At 40.3% G+C, this 21,645-nt stretch overlaps 1 protein-coding gene across 1 annotated transcript in view; it reads right to left on the bottom strand.

Moving 5' to 3' along the window:
• The window catches only part of LOC124267657 (tumor protein p53-inducible protein 11-like), a 309,559-nt gene that overhangs the window by 16,516 nt on the left and 271,398 nt on the right, over window positions 1–21,645 (bottom strand). Inside the window, exon 3 of the mRNA XM_046702629.1 lies at window positions 4,380–4,473. Within this exon, the coding sequence (XP_046558585.1) occupies window positions 4,380–4,473 (94 nt within the window). The remainder of the gene's footprint in view (window positions 1–4,379; window positions 4,474–21,645) is intronic.

Below are 21,645 nucleotides of genomic sequence, written 5' to 3'. Positions count from 1 at the left end.
CTCTAATGACTGAATGCTAAAGAGCCTCTGATGACTGAATGGTAAGAGCCTCTGATACCTGAATGCTAAGAGCCTCTAATGACTGAATGCTAGAGACTCTCAGGTGATATGACTCTGTTTCTCATGATATGAATCCAGTTCACAAGAAGTCTGTGTGTAAGAGTGACTGAGTCGGGTTCCATGTCGCTCTGAGCGGTATTCCACTGTTGTCATACAATGTGAACTCAGTGAAGAAGGACACCCCAAGTGATGCATGTCTCATATGTTAACACTTAGCGATGGCAGCAGTGAACACAGGTATAACGCTGACAAACCTAGAAACATAATCGAGACAAACATGGACTTGAAACCCAATGATCATAGGCTTCTGGTATGCCCAAGGGATGAAGGAAATTGTGGTGCCTAAAGGACTTCCAAACTTGTGCCTCTTTGCTGTATTGAAACATGGATGCTACACTGTGAATGTCCCGTAGTTTGAAAAATCATGCTGGTATTCTTAGAGATTACCACACGAGCAAGTGTGTCATACAACTTATACGAAACGAGTGTGAAATCTTGTATAAATACATAAATTTGCACAAGTTTCGTATAAATTGTATGACACACTTGCTCGAGTGTAATAATTTCTATATTATCCATTTTCTTTGTGTATATTTGTGCAGTAACACACGGTAAGAAAGTGTGACAGCCCTGTTCATTGACATCACATTCAATTGTTTCATGACATCATGACGATGAAGGACAGAAACAATGGTAGCTAGGCAAAAGTGATATATATAACACTGGGTATGTTTCACCATATGGGTAATAAATGTCCATATTCAACACATCTTACACTATTAGCTGCACTGACTGCAGAGAATCCATATCCACTGACCGAGCCTTAATGTGGAGTGTGATGCAGTGCATGTGAAGGCAATACATGTAGAATGAGGACAATTTTATGGATATACGTTGTCAAGCAAGTCGACATTAGAATTTATGTCGCCTATACAGAATAAAGAACTTTTATCCATAAAATTGTCCTCATTCTTCGTATCCTCAACCAAAGAAGACAATACATGCAGTCCACATGATGTGGAACATCCCCAACACAGACACTGAAGCTGTACACATTAGTAAATCAATTTCAAACAATTAGCTGTCCTCCACTGCTCAGATGTTGATCATATATTTGATTGTCCCACAGAAATTGTCTTTAGAAGCAAGAGTAATACAAAACCCAAACCAGGAATTAGTTGTCAGAAGCTTCATTCCCCAACACGGAGGCAGAACATGGGGAATACAGAAGGTAACTACAACAGGGACATTGATAGACAATAGAACAGACAGGAGGTATTACACAGTAACTGGAATGTACAAGACATGGGCCCTGAGTGGGCATATACAAGACGAGAGCATGATGTTGACAATAATAACCAATTTGACCAGTGACAGAATTAATGAGATATTGTTGCCAGGCATGCAACACCCTCTTCAAATGGTGGTTAGAGAGCTCAAACATCAGAAGTGACACATGTTGGCAGACATCCGGCCGGGAATCATCTTGGACAATACATCACTGCCTGAAACATGGTACCTTCCATTATGTCTCAACTAGCTACTTCCACAGCACAGAACACAGAGGTCTTCAAGTAAAGTGATCACCAAGTGCTGCTCATATGACAAATGAGATAAAGTCAAGACGTCTTTCCTGGCTGCACAACGCAATCCATCTCAATGCACACAGTACAGCAGGGACATACAGCTTCTCTACTGTTGTATAAAAACAAACAATGTGAAACACTGGGAATATACAGATACCTTCAGAAGGTATCCAGTGACACCTAGTCTAAAGAAACATGGGTATTGCTATCACTCCAGTGAAGCTATTTGTTCATGATCAATGTTTTGGCAATGATCGATCTGTCTTTGTTATATGATTTTGAATCTGTGGTTTTCTTCAGTTTGACAGTTCAATCTTCAGCCAGGCTTGCATTGTCACATTTGACTGACGAGGACAATGCAGTGGCATTTCTTACAGAGGCCTAATGATTTTACAACATGGCATAACATTTCAGAAATATTCAGCATGTTTATTTCAAAAACATTCAGCAACTGTTTGTTCACCAGCATTGTACAAACACTGCCCCCAGGTTTTTTCAGACAATGTTGACTGATGGTCAATGGGGACAATTATTTTGCCAACGTTGGACTGCTTGTTACGACAGCATTGATAACCAAGGTTGGTGCCATGTCTGTTAGTTGGGAAGTTGCTCATCATTCCTGACTCTCTTGAAAATGTCAGACCCATCTCCGTGATTCCCCTCATCAGTGCAGCACCAGTCTTAGCAGGAATCTATCGCGTGTATTTCCCAGGACAATTGTCCAAGTGGAATGTGACATTTCCACAGGAAGGACCATATTCAATGTCATGTGATTTCTGTGTGTTCAAGGTGATGCAAGTATGGAGGTCGCACTTCACATTTCCGGGGTAACCTAAGTGCTACAGCTGTGAGTGTATTTAGATAGAAGTAATGTTGATTGTGGGAGTGAAAGTGATGAGATTGAAACCAAATGTGTCAAAGATTGATGGTACTTGTAACTGGTCAAGTCTTTATAGACATTTACATGTTGGAGGAACAGTGGCACATCAAGTTCTTACAGACAACAACTTTTCCATGCTCTGGCATTACAAACAATACTAAACATATAAAATTACATTTGTGTAACCTGTCAGTGTAACTCTATTACATGCCCCTGGTAACAATGTGCAGACAAACTATAGAAGATTATGTGTAAAGAAGTCATTTGGAATCAGATTAATGTTGATAATAACAATTGGTTTCTTAATCACCTAGCAGGTGCTTGCACTATGAGTCTATGACAAAATTATAAGCAAGCCATTGCACATATATACACACAATCCTGAAAGTCTAGTGGAATGATGAACGGAACAGGTGAGTTTTGAGGAGAGACTTGAAAATGTCTTCGGATTTAGTTTTTCTCAGGGAGTTCTATAACTGGGGACTGCAAACTGAGAAAGCACGATCAGACATCGCAGAAGTAGACAGAATCAGGTTAAGTACGTAGAGTTCCACTGGAGGATCGAAGAGCACGTTCTGGAGAATACAGGTTGATCTGTTACTGCTATTGACCATGAGTATCAGTCAAGCTGAACTGTAGGCACTAGTGGTGTATTTCATTGTTCAGAAGTGAAGTTAAAGTTGTGCCTAAATCCACAGGTTGTGGGTTTGAATCCAGATTCACCTTGCTTATGATTCATGGTTTGTCAGCACCAACATTGTCATCATGGGTTTGATCAATGCAATGCAAGTTCAGATTCTGTATCACTTTGGGCTTGCCTCCCGTATTCGTGTAGTCATATAAGGGAAATACATTTCAAAAATGGAAGAACTCCACTCACTCAGTTGCCAAAATAATATTATCCAAGATTATTTCAGACTGCTTGATATTACAAGCTACAGAAATCACTGAGGACTCAGGCCTGCTAACATTAATCACAGCCCCCAAACCCAATACAAGCATCCAATAACTCATCCGCTCAACAGCTATCTCACGACATATGTCACTACACAGTGGTGAAGGAAGTCCATGTGGACCCAACATACAGGCATGGCAAACAAAACATTCCTGAAATACTCTGCTAATACAGGTTACAGTGCCGGTTTGCTGCAGACTGATTTATTAAGTACTGTCTGAGATGTGGGGAGAGAGGTTAGCCAGCCTGGAGAATGAATCACTGAAGGGGATGCACTTCTGAGTGAGTGAGTGAGTGACAGAATGAGTGAGTGAGTGAGTGACAGAGTGGGTGAGCATTAGCATTCCTGAGGTTTGCACTTTGTTTCATAATACAACATCTAGTGAGTGTGACTTGGAAAAATATAAGCTATTCAAGTTTACAAAACACTTTTGCCATGCATTGAGCTTGACATATTACTTTCAACTAATCATATGCATCAACAATGAAGCCTCTGCTATAAGAGAGTCTGGCTACTACAATATCTTATGATTCAAATACTGCAAAGGGCTAATAAGGCCAGACCAATTTTATTTCTTGTTTTACGGATTTTTGTCATCAGACAACCTAAAGGCAGGAGGAAAAAAATATATATATACATCACCAGTGAAAGTAATATTCCTTTTAAATACTAAAAGTAGTTTACTTTTGGCAATTTATGAATTGTATATAGGTCAACAAACAACCTAAATATTGTTTTTTTGTAAGTTTACATTTTTGGCCGAGAAAAACACTAGGATTTTATTTTTTGAGTGGGGAAAATTAATTTATATTTTTTTCTTATTCTTGAAAAAATACAACCGGTGGATACGTAAAACAAGAAATAAAATTGGTCTGGCCTAACACAGAAACTACTGACCTTTGACCTGTGAACATCGCCATCATCTGTTTCGCCAACACCGAGGAGTTTGCGGGTTTTTAATCGACTGTGGAGGTCCCCACTACTGTGTTTCCTGAAACACGGAGAAAACAAGGTGAACACAAGTCAGTTAGTGAGTCAGTTGAGTTTTATGTCATTTTACTATATTCTGGAACATTACACTTTGTGCCTTGTACATTGTTGCCGGGAATCAAAACCAGATCTTTAGCATATGGAGCTGATGCACTAGTAGGCTAGCCCACTGCTGTCTTCAACAGCAACAACATCATCATCATCATCATCATCATCATCATCATCATCATGAAATATCTGACATATCAATGTTACAACAAGTGTTTGCCACTGAAATGGCAATGTCCCCACAGCTAAAGAATGGAATATCTATATTTACTACTTTTATTTTTGGACACATACAAGATGCCTGAAATGACTGGTGTCTGCATAATTACCCAATGTAGGCTGTCAACATAATTGAACTCATTGGGTGCAATGTTTTATGAGATATCATGTTTAAATAAGTTTGAAAAGCAGTCAAAGTGTCGTGGTGACCTTGAAGATATGGTCAAGGTCACCCAAATCGACTGGTGTCTGCATAATCCCCTAATGTAGTCTGTCCCCAAATTTGAAGACATTGGATACAAGTGTCCATGAGATATCGCTTTAACAAGAATTGGGTCGTACGGACGCCGTTGAATACATGTAAAATACCACTCAAAGAAATGGTCACAGTTAACGGGTCCGTTGAGTGATATGTCCACACAAGAACATGACTGAGTGGTTAAGTTGGATTCAGTATGACTGAGCAGTATACGAGTTATATCACTGCACGTCTACTAGAAGTACATGAGGACTGACGTGATGAAGGTGTTGGACCTATATCACTTGGCTGAAACCACGAGCATGGTGCTGGTGCTGACACACCTCGAAACATGATATGGGCAAACTGGGATTTGAACAGACAATTATAGGTTTCTGGTGTGCCCAAGTAATGTAACTGCGCACAGCAAAGTGCAGACCCTTAATCTAATGGGCCTCCTTTGACTAACATCTTGTCTCTGAAATGAACATATTTTACAGAAGAAATGGTTAATAAATCATAATGATATATAATAAAGGACATTCATCATTTTCAGGACTTGCCACACATTTTAGACTTCCATGGACTTTCTTGGATAGATTTGTTTCAGTCAGACTAGGGTCCAACCTGTGCCCCCTACAAAGCTTTAACAAAACAGTGAGCGAGTGAGTTTAGTTTTATGCCACCTATAGCAATATTCCAGCAATATCATGGGGGGGGAAGACACCAGTAAAGGGATTCATACATTGAACCCATGTGGGGAGCGAACGCTTTAACCACTAGGCTACCCACCTCCCCTTTTAAATAAGTAACAAAAATCTCACCAACCACACTATACCATTGTTTATATAACTACAAGGGCCTTGATCAGGACTTAACTTATATTTACTCATCTTACATGTACAATGTGATGCTAAGGTGCCGTATTCAACACAAGAAGCATCTGAGACTGGATAGGTTAATCATGGGACTACAGGCTGCAACTGTACAGCAATTTGTGTTGCCTCTGACAAATGGGGTACATATGCCTCTCCAGTGGACTCTCAGCACACAGATTGGTAGTTAATTAGACAGCATAAGGATCAGACAGTCATTAACTGTCCATATCCACCGGCCATCTCACGAAGAGTGGAGGTCACTACTAGGTCAGACACAGACCTCTGGTATTGGTGCCAACAGTAGGAGATCCATACTTTAAACAAGGTGGGGGTGGACCCAAGTGGAGAAATAACACTGGACAGAGGGACAGACATATAGTTGACATGTAAGGTGTCTCAGGAAACACAGAGGGACCGGCACTGACTAGATGTAAGTTGACATGTCTGGAAACACAGAGTAATGTGATCAACACAGTTGACATGACCGACACAGTTGCATGTCTGGAAACACAATGTGTCTGAATACACAGTAGGTTGACACAGACACAGTTGACATGTAAGGTGTCTGAAAACACAGAGGGACCGAACACAGTTGACATGTAAGGTGTCTGAAAACACAGAAGGACCAACACAGTTGACATGTAAGGTGTCTGGAACACAGAGTGACCAACACAGTTGACATGTAAGGTGTCTGGAACACAGAGTGACCAACACAGTTGACATGTAAGGTGTCTGGAACACAGAGTGACCAACACAGTTGACATGTAAGGTGTCTGGAACACAGAGTGACCAACACAGTTGACATGTAAGGTGTCTGGAACACAGAGTGACCAACACAGTTGACATGTAGGTTGTCTGAAAAGACAGGACCAACACAGTTGACATGTAAGGTGTCTGAAAACACAGAAGGACCGACACAGTTGACATGTAAGGTGTCTGGAACACAGAGTGACCAACACAGTTGACATGTAAGGTGTCTGGAACACAGAGTGACCAACACAGTTGACATGTAAGGTGTCTGGAACACAGAGTGACCAACACAGTTGACATGTAAGGTGTCTGGAACACAGAGTGACCAACACAGTTGACATGTAAGGTGTCTGGAATGTAGGTTGTCTGACAGAAGTGACCAACACAGTTGACATGTAAGGTGTCTGGAACACAGACATGTAGGGTGTCTGAAACACAGGACCTGGAACACAGTTGACATGTAAGGTGTCTGTCTGAAACACAGAAGGACCAACACAGTTGACATGTAAGGTGTCTGGAACACAGAGTGACCACAGTTGACAGTGTGACATGTAGTTGGTGTCTGGAACACAGAGTGACCAACACAGTTGACATGTAAGGTGTCTGGAAACACAGAGGGACCAACACAGTTGACATGTAAGGTGTCTGGAACACAGAGGGACCAACACAGTTGACATGTAAGGTGTCTGGAAAACAGAAGGACCAACACAGTTGACATGTAAGGTGTCTGAAAACACAGAGGGACCAACACAGTTGACATGTAAGGTGTCTGAAAACACAGAGGGACCAACACAGTTGACATGTAAGGTGTCTGAAAACACAGAAGGACCAACACAGTTGACATGTAAGGTGTCTGGAACACAGAGTGACCAACACAGTTGACATGTAGGTTGTCTGACCAACACAGTTGACATGTAAGGTGTCTGGAAACACAGAGGACCAACACAGTTGATGTAATGTAAGGTGTCTGGAACACAGTCTGAAACACAGAGTGACCAACACAGTTGACATGTAAGGTGTCTGGAACACAGAGTGACCAACACAGTTGACATGTAAGGTGTCTGGAACACAGAGTGACCAACACAGTAAGGTGTCTGAAAACAGAGAAGGACCAACACAGTTGACATGTAAGGTGTCTGGAAACACAGAGGGACCGACACAGTTGACATGTAAGGTGTCTGGAAACACAGAGGGACCGACACAGTTGACATGTAAGGTGTCTGGAAAACACAGAAGGACCCAACACAGTTGACATGTAAGGTGTGTCTGGAACACAGAGTGACCAACACAGTTGACATGTAAGGTGTCTGAAACAGAGTGACACACAGTTGACATGTAAGGTGTCTGGACCAGAGTGACCAACACAGTTGACATGTAAAGGTGTCTGGAACACAGAGGACCAACACAGAGGGACCAGAGGGACACAGTTGACATGTAAGGTGTCTGGAACACAGAGTGACCAACACAGTTGACATGTAATGGTGTGTCTGAAACACAGAGGGACCAACACAGTTGACATGCAAGGTGTCTGGAACACACAGACATGGGTGTCTGGACAGACACAGTTGACATGTAATGTGTCTGAAAACACAGTTGACATGGGTGTCTGACCGACACAGTTGACATGTAAGGTGTCTGGAACACAGAGGGACCGACACAGTTGACATGTAAGGTGTCTGGAAAATAGAGGGCGATCTAGTTAACATGTAAGTCATCTGGACACCAGGGACAATTTCAGTGACAAGTAACCTGACAGTCACCAAGCACAAGGGACATTACAGTGACAACCCACGGTAGACGTGTACAGCTGACAATTACCAACTGTCGTTGCTGATAAGGTTAAACTTCCAGCTGTATTTGAAGGATAATTACAACCGCTCCACTTTAATCTGAATCACGACTCTCTTTGTAATTACTTGGTCTACAGACCCTTTTACAAGAAATGTTTTAGTCAGTGGGAAAAAGAAAAGAAAAGAAATAAATAAAACCTTTGTTATTTAATGTAAGTGTCAATTGTATGATTCTGACTTTATCATGAATAACTAAACTAAACATGTTTTACTTAATCTGAATATAAAGAGTTGGCCAGGAGTAATAACAAACCCCCACCAATGTGACATGACAACTTGCTGCCATGGTTACTGACAGTTACTACCTGTCTTGTTTATGGTGGTCCAGTATTGAGTGTTGAACTATTTGAGACTTCGATCTCGTGGCCTATCTGAATACCTCAGGGAGGGAAGTCAACTGGATTTTTCGACGAGGTGCCTGGTTAAGTGAACATTGAGCAAAGTGGATATATGATGCTACAAGTAAAACGCAAATATTATGATGACAACCTCTTCTTTCTTGTATGTCACAACGTTTCAGGGCTATTCCTTGCCCCTTCGTCAGGTGAATATGCCTCTCAAGAACCTCATGATGCTACAAGCCCAACACACATGGACAGGCTTCATCACACTTATCTACAGACCTACAGCCTCTGTGTTGCTGTCTGCCTTGATGTTTGCCTTGATGTTTGCTGACACCTTCTCACCACACCAGTCAGTGACAGGTGGTTGTATGAGGGTTGTAAATGGTTCTTTACAGAAGTGTTCTACTCTAAGTGTTCTACTCTGATCTAATAAGCAGTGCTGTTTGCTATTTTATTGGATGCATGTAAGGATGGATTTAGGTAAAGATTAAATACATCTCTACTTCACTACACATAATTCTACTTGGCCTGGAGGAAAGTCGCATTAATATTGAGTCGTGCTATTAGCTGGAGGCAAACAGTCGCATTAATTTGGAGACGCCATTAATTCAAAGATTTACAGTAGATTGGATAGAGTCCAGAGCTGATGGACAGGCAGATGGACAGATGGACAGAGTGAGTGAAGTTTTATGCCGCTTTTAGCAATATTCCAGCAATATCATGGCGGGGGACACCAGAAATTGGCTTCACACATTGTGCCCATGTGGGGAATCGAGCCCGGGTCTTTGGTGTGACGAGCAAACGCTTTAACCACTAGGCTACGCCACCGCCCCCAAAAGGACAGAAAGACAGAAAGACAGAGTGACAAGCATAGTGGCAAGGAGAAATGACCTTGAAGGACCTTGTGTATTCATATATTAGAACCTTTCTGTGAAATATTACCTGAGATAGCATACCTGTCATTTCACCTTGTCAAACAGATAAAAGAAACACCTGTCTGTCAGACACTGATTAACACATTGAGCTTTGCTGTATGAGTAAGTGAGTGAGTGAGTGAGTGAGTTTTATGCTGCACTCAGCAGTATTCCAGCTATATGGCGGCAGTCTGTAAGTAATTGAGTCTGGACCAGACAATCCAGTGATGAACAGCATGAGCATCGATCTATGCAATTGGGATACGATGACATGTGTTAACCCAGTCAGCAAGCCTGACCACCTGATCCCGCTAGTTGCCTTTTAAGACAAGCATGGGTTACTGAAGATAAATTCTAACCTGGATCTTCACAGGTCGTTTGCTGTACGATAACAGAGGAACCTGAAACCTACAGCAACTAGTAGACACAACCCCTCACACACAACAAACAAGTCATGACGTGGTATAACAGAATGTGCTGTGTTGATGGGACCTGCTACCTGTTGGTGGTTGACTGACATTGCTACACGAGTCTTGGGGAACGGCATGTAATAAATACACACTTCCATCAGTAAAGACAGGATTATTAGCTTCACAGATCAGCAGCCATACTTCAGAGTCCTGCGTTCAAAGACTGGAACCACAGACCCTCTGATCTGAGGCTGGAAGCCATGTGTACATGATGAAAGCTGACATCTGTGTAATGACTCCACACCCTGCTACACTGGCATAAGTTGGGAAGTAACATCAAACAGTTATACCGGAGGTATTCAGAAGCCATAGTAATGTATGAAACCTAAAACAAGAACTGTTTCATGTGTCAGCAAACATCCTTCATACATTAGACAGTATTCATAGTGCTACCAGTCCCTCTGTTGGAAAACAGATCTTGCAATTTGACATAAATATCTAAGTCATTGTCTGGGCTTAATGAGCAACAGACCTCTGTTAAGACTCCTGCGTGATCCAAACTTAATCCAGAGCTATTCTAGGCTAATTAGGCTAAATGCTTGATTTGGTTAAAAACTCTTAAACAGGCATGACTTCGATACTGAGTCAGAAAACCTTCGGAGTGTTCTCGTTGTAGGAATGAAATAAAATTCCACTGTTGTTGAAGATGGTGATTGGGGCGGAACAAGGAGATGGAGGAAGACCAGACAAGGAATGGTGCATGATTCCAGATATTCTTCAGTCTTCAGACAAGCTAAATGGGACCAGTCCTTGCACCGTGATCAGAACAAGCAGTCTGCGAGACTATGCATGGAAATTTGCCTGTCTACAACTTGCACATCATGATTTGTTATTATAAGTTCCTCAACTCTTAAGTTAGTGTTCCTGAACACTTTGTAATGAAGGTCCTAGTGAAATGGCACCCTCTTAAAAGTATATTTCAGGGCAATAAATTTGCTCCTACAGTAGAGATCACCTCAAATTTATAAATATGCAAAAAATACATAATCATTTACACATATGTAAAAAGAAATGTATTTGGTGTAACACGGGTTTGATTGGGGGCTCCATGACATATTGTCAGACTTCAATATCATGATATCACATGGCCCTTGCCACATGATATCACATAGTACTTATAACATATATCACAGTCCTTGTCACATGACATAATATGGTCCTTGTCACATGATATCACATAGTCCTTTCCACATATGATATCCATGGGCGGATCCAGGAATTTGAAAAATGGGGTTCAGGGGCTTCGAACCCCACATTTGGCTCCGCCAAAGCAAAAAAAATCTTCAATGTGGTCTTAAGTCTTTTTCAGGTGTGTGTGTGGGTGGGGGTTCCCCCTGAACCCCCCCTCTGGATCCACCAATGATATCACATAGTACTCATAACATGATATCACATAGTCTTTGTCACATGATATCACAAATTCTATGGCACATGATATAACTCAGTCAATGTCAAATGATATCACAGTACTTTTAACATAATATCACGCAGTACTTTTAACATAATATCACATGGTCCTTGTCACATGACATCACAAAGTCTTTGTCACATTATATGACACAGTCCTTGCCACATGATATCACAAAGTCTATGGCACATGATATTGCATAGTTCTTGGCACATGATATCACAAAATCCTTGTGACATTATATGACACAGTCCTTGCCACATGATATCACAAAGTCTATGCCACATGATATTGCATAGTCCTTGGCACATGATATCACAAAGTCTTTGGCACATGATATCACAAAGTCCTTGACACATTACATGGTTCTTACATAACTCTGCAAGGACCGCAAAAGGCAACTTTACAGGTTGTACATCAACTAGTAGCACTGGAAGTACTACAGGGTGATCCATCAGTTGGAGAAAAAGGGTGCACATTAAGTTGAGCCATGAGAACGGCAAACCACAAAAAATCACTGAAAATTTAGCCAGGGGTCTTGGGGGTCTTTCATTGCAAATTTACATCGATCTCAAAAATGTTCAAAATGAAACAAAAATCATAAAAATCTACGGATCCACAGAAAATTCTCATGTCTGTAAGCTAGGAAGTGCCTAAAAACAGTTGATAGAGTAGTTCAAACAGGTGGACATGTAACCTGTTGAAAACCCATTCAGGGATCCATCAGTGCTTGTAGCAGAGCTCAGCAAACCAGTCCAGGCAATGAGACAAGAACCAACCATATTGTAAAAGTGGAGTTCTTTCTTCCAGCCCATGGAACAATTTGAGTAGGCATATTTAATCAAAGTAATTATTTCCAATCAGAAAATGCTTTCTTGGACACTAACTTGTAAAAGAAACCATTACTTAAACTGTACTTACCTGCACAACAATTTCCATATCTGATTCATGACACTCAAGTACGCTGATACACCTGGTATAAAGCAAAACACGGGGGAAGACACGAAGAAGGGAACTGTTCACCGGTATATAAACACCAAAAAGAAGGCCCAGAGAATATAGATGTACTCTGATGCACTGGATGATAGGAAGATCTGCTTCACCGTATGGAGCCCGCAGAGACACCAACAAGAGGAACAAGTCAATAATCAATATGTGAGCTCCTCACACTGACACCTAGGTGTGGAGCTTTGCTGTTCATGGGTCTTTAACAACCAGCTTGACATTGCTGAAGCAGGCATTTATGCTCCCATCACAAACTGTCAGTGTCAGTGTTGTCTGTAATCTTCAACTACATGTCAAAGCTTTTACGACTGGAGGAACATCTCTGATATTCTCCAGTCTGTAATCTTCAACTACACAAACAAAGCTTTTACTGTGTCTATCTGTGTGACACTGTGTCTCTGTGTGTTTTAGGTAATAACCGTTTAGGAAACAGCTTTAACTCTGTGATATTCTCCATCCACACTTTAAGAGGGACAGCTATCACAATAGTGCAGCTGCCTTTCACTACCATTATAGGTTGGTGTGGACCTATTCTGCCAGGACGATATGCTAACTAAAGTGCAAATGTGTAACTTCCACGAATAATCTGCTGATCATTACAACTTTGAGTACAGATGCTAAACAAACTACCTCAAATCTACAGTAACAGTTAAACACTGTTACAAACCCAAGAGAAAACATGAATAAAAAATGATATCATCATTTGTCATCAAGTGATGGCCATATCATCCTTCAAGAATAGATGCCATCAAGTGATGGCCATATCATCCTTCATCAAGAATAGATGCCATCGAAGTGCCATCAAAGTGATGGCCATATCATCCTTCAAGAATAGATGTCATCAAGTGATGGCCATATCATCCTTCAAGAATAGATGTCATCAAGTGATGGTCATATCATCCTTCAAGAATAGATGTCATCAAGTGATGGTCATATCATCCTTCAAGAATAGATGTCATCATCCTTCAACAAGAGATGTCATCAAGTGATGGTCATATCATCCTTCAAAAATAGATGTCATCAAGTGATGGTCATATCATCCTTCAAAAATAGATGTCATCAAGTGATGGTCATATTATACTTCAACAAGAGATGTCATCAAGTGATGGCCATATCATCCTTCAAGAATAGACGTCATCAAGTGATGGCCATATCATCCTTCAAGAATAGACGTCATCAAGTGATGGTCATATCATCCTTCAAGAATAGATGTCATCAAGTGATGGCCATATCATCCTTCAAGAATAGATGTCATCAAGTGATAGTCATATCATCCTTCAAAAATAGATGTCATCAAGTGATGGTCATATTATACTTCAACAAGAGATGTCATCAAGTGATGGCCATATCATCCTTCAAGAATAGATGTCATCAAGTGATGGCCATATCATCCTTCAAGAATAGATGTCATCAAGTGATGGTCATATCATCCTTCAACAAGAGATGTCATCAAGTGATGGCCATATCATCCTTCAAGAATAGATGTCATCAAGTGATGGTCATATCATCCTTCAACAAGAGATGTCATCAAGTGATGGTCATATCATCCTTCAAGAATAGACGTCATCAAGTGATGGTCATATCATCCTTCAACAAGAGATGTCATCAAGTGATGGTCATATCATCCTTCAACAATAGACGTCATCAAGTGATGGTCATATTATACTTCAAGCATAGATGTCATTAAATGACTGCCCTACCATCCTTCATCATGAATAGATGTCATCAAGTTATGGCCACACCATACTTCATCATGAATAGATGTGAAGAAATGATTGTAATACCATCCTTCTTTATGAATAGATGTGATCAACTGATTTTCATACCATCCTTCATCATAAATAGATGTGATCAACTGATTGTCATACCATCCTTCATCATGAATAAATGTGATCAACTGATTGTCATACCATCCTTCATCATAAATAGATGTGATCAACTGATTATCATACCATGCTTCATCATGAATACATGCGATCAACTCATTGTCAAATCATCCGCAAGGAAAGATGTCATCAAATGAGGGTCATATCATACTTCATCATGAATAGTTCCAATCAACTGATTGTCATATCATCCTTCATGATGATTAGATGTCATCAACTGATTGTCATATCATCCTTCAAAAATAGATGTCATCGAGTGATGGTAATACCATCCTTCAAGAATAGATGTCATTAAGTGATGGTCATATCATCCTCAAGAATAGATGTCATCAACTGATTGTCATATCATCCTTCAAGAATAGACGTCATTGAGTGATGGTAATACCATTCTTCAAGAATAGATGTCATCAACTGATTGTCATATCATCCTTCAAGAATAGATGTCATCGAGTGATGGTAATACCATCCTTCAAGAATAGATGTCATCAAGTGATGGTCATATCATCCTCAAGAATAGATGTCATCAAGTGATGGTCATATCATCCTTCATCACGAATAGATGTGATCAACCAAATGTCAGAACATCCTTCATCATGAAAAGATGTGATCAGCCAATTGTCATACCATCCTTCATCATGAATAGATGTGATCAGCCAATTGTCATACCATCCTTCATCATGAATAGATGTGATCAGGAAATTGTCATACCATCCTTCCATCATGAGTAGATGTGATCAACTGATTGTCAGATCATCCTTCATCATGAATAGATGTGATCAGCCAATTGTCATACCATCCTTCATCATGAATAGATGTGATCAACCAATTGTCAGATCATCCTTCATCATGAATAGATGTGATCAGCCAATTGTCATACCATCCTTCATCATGAATAGATGTGATCAACCAATTGCCATACCATCCTTCATCATGAATAGATGTGATCAGCCAATTGTCATATCATCCTTCATCATGAATAGATGTGATCAACCAATTGCCATACCATCCTTCATCATGAATAGATGTGATCAGCCAATTGTCATATCATCCTTCATCATGAATAGATGTGATCAACTGATTGTCATACCATCCTTCATCATGAATAGATGTGATCAACTCATTGTCATACCATCCTTCATCATGAATAGATGTGATCAACTGATTGTCATACCATCCCTCATCATGAATAGATGTGATCAACTGATTGTCATACCATCCTTTATCATGAGCAGTATTTGTTATAGTGAGAGCCTTAAGCGACACCTGTCATAGATGGTTACCACAATGCAGGACTGTGGAAAAATAGAAAATTGAAGTTAAAATCCTTTAAAGCAATCACTTCAAAGAAACAAGCTGTTTCCCCGATTCCTGTCAGCAGAAAATAACCAGAATTTGACATTATAGCATTCTTACCATACTGACTATCTTTTTCATCAAACAATCAGACCAAAAGTCTATTTTATTTTAAATCCGACCAGCGGCTCAAGGTTTAGATGTAAACAACGAGTATGCGATCAAAGTGCTCCAGTACATAACATAAGGCCAGTGCCCCATTAAGCCCAGGCGTGGGGCGAGACACATAACTCTCACAACACGGTAAACTGAAAATAATTGCAAATCTGTACAGCTTCACATTTTTTAAAGAAATTTTTTATACCAAAGCATGGCAATCAACCATAATTATGGTAAGATATCGCACTGCCACGGACAGGAATGACACTAATGTTGTTCAATACATCTTATAAATGTAACATCCTGCTTAAGACATCCACATTATTTTATGTTTTGCATCTCTATGCTTGGATTCTGAAGGAGGAAAAACAAAATATATAGAACAACATTTAACACATGCATCTCTTTCAGAAAACAACACATAACACTGACCACAACTTGAATATCTAGCAGAGGATAAAACACATTGAGGACAGCATATAGGTGAATGTCAAAACAACTTCATAAAGGGCTGTAGGTGACTGACAGTTGGAAATTGGATGTCTTCGGGGAGGGTGTGGTGGCATTTGGTGGGATTAACAACAAAAACAGACACACACACACATTGCCTGCATTCCTATATATATGGGTTTCACACACTATACCATGTGAGGAGTAAAACCTGGGTCTGCAATCCAACACCTTATCACCCCACCTTCACCCCAAACAGGGCAGCAATAAACATAATACAGGTCTATTGTCAGACAACTACAATCAGCAAACTGATCTGAGAGCTAAACTTATCTTCAGTCAAGGATGGGAGGTACAACTGTCTCTGTGCTAATATGGCCATGTGAAACCCTGGTCCCAACCATAACAAACCCATTTGTAACAGTTATAAAATGATAAACATGTTTGTCGATACAGATATTCACAGATAGTTTTACTTTATCATCAGTGTGGCTACCACAATGCTAAGCAACAAGGACATGCGACATTATTGTTCCATGTTGACGGACAGTGTCGATGGAATCAATGGTCTGATTCCAGGCAAATAACAACATCACACAAACCTTGACTAACTGACTTGACTGAGCTGCAGTGAGTGCCCCGTGACCACATTCTAGACCAATCTGTATGTTATCTTGTTAGTGCCATCTTCCATGATGGGAGACATGTCACAAGGCAAACTCAAATCAAAATTACATGACATTGAATATTTTCAGAAGCTTATTACAAAATATTTACAGAAAACCACAGCACAAGAAGGATAAATGTTTGTCAAGTAATAATAATAAACAAATAGTTCATTCAAGAACTCTTGATATGACTGGATTGCTGTAAACCAACTAGTGAGATACACTTGGCACAAGGTGATTCAGTTTGTCAGGTGCTTACAAAGGTGAAACCCATCTGTGACAGCTAGTCCACGCTGAAGAGAAATGTCTTACTGTTCAGTCAGGAATTGCCCCAATGTGGTTCAAACCTTGACATAGACTCTGTGGGATAAGCCTGTCTGGTATGAAAGGACTGTTTTTATACATATATACACAGAAGAGGACATGAAAAAGAATATATAACCAACTCTCATTCTTTGCTCCGGTCACCATGTTTTGTATGTTGGTCCTACACCTGAGCATGTGCTGGTGCTGGCAAACCTTGCAATATTGTAGTGGCCATAAAATTTCCGAGTCCTGTGCTGGGATTCGAACCACAGACTTCTGATCAGGAGTTGGACACCTTGTCCACATGACCAAAGAGGTTAACCAGATTAAAGATGTCATCTGTGGGATGACACCACGCACTGCTACAATACAATCAGGGCAAATGAAACTCATCTTGTTAGGTTCCTGCCAGGCCAAAGGGAGGCAACTCTCCTTAGTGAATTACAACCGGGTGTCATGTACTTCCTCAAACATATCACTTGCCAGAGAAAAGAACTGGGTCAATAAGTCTTGTCCCCTCCATCTTAGACATTAGAATATTTCAGCAGACACTGAACAGATGTTCTGAGGATGTCGAGACAGACTTCAGATTTTACTGGTGCTTCCTCAGTATGAAGCAGCAGTAGACGCGTCATGGAGGACCATCATGTAGGACCAGAGAGCCAGGACAGACACAGTGATTGAAGGAGTGTTTCACTCAGTAGGTGACTCTGTGGTGGTGTAAGCAGGATGCTCAGAGAGGGCCACACAAATATTGTAGGAGTGCTTCACTGAGTATATGCCATACTTCTGACACTGGATGTAAGTGAAAGAATCAAGGACTGTTAATAATGAATTCTACACCAGTCCTTCTCTGCCCTGAAATCATAGCCAGGAGGCAAACATGGGACAATGGGTTTCTATTTTACCCTGGACCACTGCTGGGAACAAGTACATTTCACTGGGGACCAATTCTACTCTGGATTTACAGCCCATGGACAGACATGGTATACTGTAGGCCTATATCATACTGGAATCACAGCAGGACTTGTTGCAAATAGTCTCACATGAGGGATATGCAAAATATCTGGAGCGAAGGTTGCACATTTGATTGTACAGAATTAAAGTGTACAGAAAGACCCTCATCATTTCAAGTCACCTGTGAAGATGTGAGTTACAACTGATCTTCAGTAACCCATGCTTGTTGTAAGAGGCGACTAGCGGGAACAGCGTGGTCAGACTTGCTGACTTGGTTGACACATGTCATTGTATTTCAGTTAAGTAGATTGATGCTCATGCTGTTGATCACTGGAAAGTCTGGTCAAGATTTGATTATTAACAGAACGCTGCCATATAGCTGGAATATTGTTGAGTGTGGCGTAAAACTAAACTCACTCACTATTGTCATTTATGTTTGTCTTCTCACTCACTATTGTCATTTATGTTTGTCTTCTTTCATTGACAAGGAGATAGGTAATTGATGAACATTAATAGAAAGATAAAAATTCAACAATTACTCATCTGGTGACACACATGGATACACACATGATGCACACCTGTTTATAAACTGGTAACACATCTGGTTATGTACCTTGGTAACACACCTGGTTATGTACCTTGTAACACACCTGGTTATGTACCTTGTAACACACCTGGTTATGTACCTTGTAACACACCTGGTTATGTACCTGGTAACACACCTGGTAATGTACCTGGTAACACACCTGGTAATGTACCTTGTAACACACATGGTTATGTACCTTGTAACACACATGGTTATGTACCTTGTAACACACCTGGTTATGTACCTGGTAACAAACCTGGTTATGTACCTGGTAACACACCTGGTTATGTACCTGGTAACACACCTGGTAATGTACCTGGTAACAAACCTGGTTATGTACCTGGTAACACACCTGGTTATGTACCTGGTAACACACCTGGTTATGTACCTTGTAACACACCTGGTTATGTACCTTGTAACACACCTGGTTACACACCTGTCTCATCTTCATACACACTCACCTCATCTTATACCATAGATGGTATCAAAGTGGCTACCTCAGATGGTATCAAAGTAGCTATCATAGATGTATCAAAGTGGCTATCACAGATGGTATCAAAGTGGTTATCATAGATGGTATCAAAGTGGCTACCTCAGATGGTATCAAAGTGGCTATCATAGATGGTATCAAAGTGGCTACCTCAGATGGTATCAAAGTGGCTACTTCAGATGGTATCAAAGTGGCTATCATAGATGGTATCAAAGTGGTTATCATAGATGGTATCAAAGTGGTTATCATAGATGGTATCAAAGTGACTATCATAGATGGTATCAAAGTGGCTATCATAGATGGTATCAACGTGGCTATCATAGATGGTATCAAAGTGGCTACCTCAGATAGTATCAAAGTGGCTATCATAGATGGTATCAAAGTGGCTATCATAGATGGTATCAAAGTGGCTATCATAGATTGTATCAAAGTGGCTATCATAGATGATATCAAAGTGACTATCATAGATGGTATCAAAGGTGCTATCATAGATGGTATCAAAGTGGCTATCATAGATGGTATCAAAGTGGCTATCATAGATGGTATCAAAGTGGCTATCATAGATGGTATCAAAGTGGCTATCATAGATGGTATCAAAGTGGCTATCATAGATGGTATCAAAGTGGCTATCATAGATGGTATCAAAGTGGCTATCATAGATGGTATCAAAGTGGCTATCATAGATGGTATCAAAGTGGCTATCATAGATGGTATCAAAGTGGCTATCATAGATGGTATCAAAGTGGCTATCATAGATGGTATCAAAGTGGCTATCATAGATGGTATCAAAGTGGCTATCATCAGATGGTATCAAAGTGGCTATCATAGATGGTATCAAAGTGGCTATCATAGATGGTATCAAAGTGGCTATCATAGATGGTATCAATCATAGTGGTATCAAAGTGGCTATCATAGATGGTATCAAAGTGGCTATCATAGATGGTATCAAAGTGGCTATCATAGATGGTATCTAAAGTGGCTATCATAGATGGTATCAAAGTGGCTACCTCAGATGGTATCAAAGTATATCATAGATGTATCAAAGTGGCTATCACAGATGGTATCAAAGTTGCTATCATAGATGGTATCAAAGTGGCTATCATAGATGGTATCAAAGTGGCTATCATAGATGGTATCAAAGTGGCTATCATAGATGGTATCAAAGTGGCTATCATAGATGGTATCAAAGTGGCTATCATAGATGGTATCAAAGTGGCTATCATAGATGGTATCAAAGTGGCTATCATAGATGGTATCAAAGTGGCTATCATAGATGGTATCAAAGTGGCTATCATAGATGGTATCAAAGTGGCTATCATAGATGGTATCAAAGTGGCTATCATAGATGGTATCAAAGTGGCTATCATAGATGGTATCAAAGTGGCTATCATAGATGGTATCAAAGTGGCTATCATAGATGGTATCAAAGTGGCTATCATAGATGGTATCAAAGTGGCTATCATAGATGGTATCAAAGGATGGTATCTATCATAGATGGTATCAAAGTGGCTATCATAGATGGTATCAAAGGTGCTATCATAGATGGCATCAAAGTGGCTATCATAGATGGTATCAAAGTGGCTATCATGAGATGGTATCAAAGTGGCTATCATAGATGGTATCAAAGTATCATAGATGCTGGCTATCATAGATGGTATCAAAGTGGCTATCATAGATGGTATCAAAGTGGCTATCATAGATGGTATCAAAGTATCAAAGTGGCTACCTCAGATGGTATCAAAGTGGCTATCATAGATGGTATCAAAGTGGCTATCATAGATGGTATCAAAGTGGCTATCATAGATGGTATCAAAGTGGCTATCATAGATGGTATCAAAGTGGCTATCATAGATGGTATCAAAGTGGCTATCATAGATGGTATCAAAGTGGCTATCATAGATGGTATCAAAGTGGCTATCATAGATGGTATCAAAGTGGCTATCATAGATGGTATCAAAGTGGCTATCATAGATGGTATCAAAGTGGCTATCATAGATGGTATCAAAGTGACTATCATAGATGGTATCAAAGGGGCTATCATAGATGGTATCAAAGTGGCTATCATAGATGGTATCTAAGTAGCTTCCTCAGATGGTATCAAAGTGGCTATCATAGATGGTATCAAAGTGGCTACCTCAGATGGTATCAAAGTGGCTATCATAGATGGTATCAAAGTGGCTACCTCAGATGGTATCAAAGTAGCTATCATAGACGGTATCAAAGTGGCTATCATAGATGGTATCAAAGTGGCTAC

This window comes from Haliotis rubra, unplaced genomic scaffold, assembly GCF_003918875.1.
Source record: "Haliotis rubra isolate DU_JTF1 unplaced genomic scaffold, ASM391887v1 Scf133, whole genome shotgun sequence".
Lineage (NCBI taxonomy): Eukaryota > Metazoa > Mollusca > Gastropoda > Lepetellida > Haliotidae > Haliotis > Haliotis rubra.
This window is presented reverse-complemented; position numbering and strand designations above follow the sequence as displayed.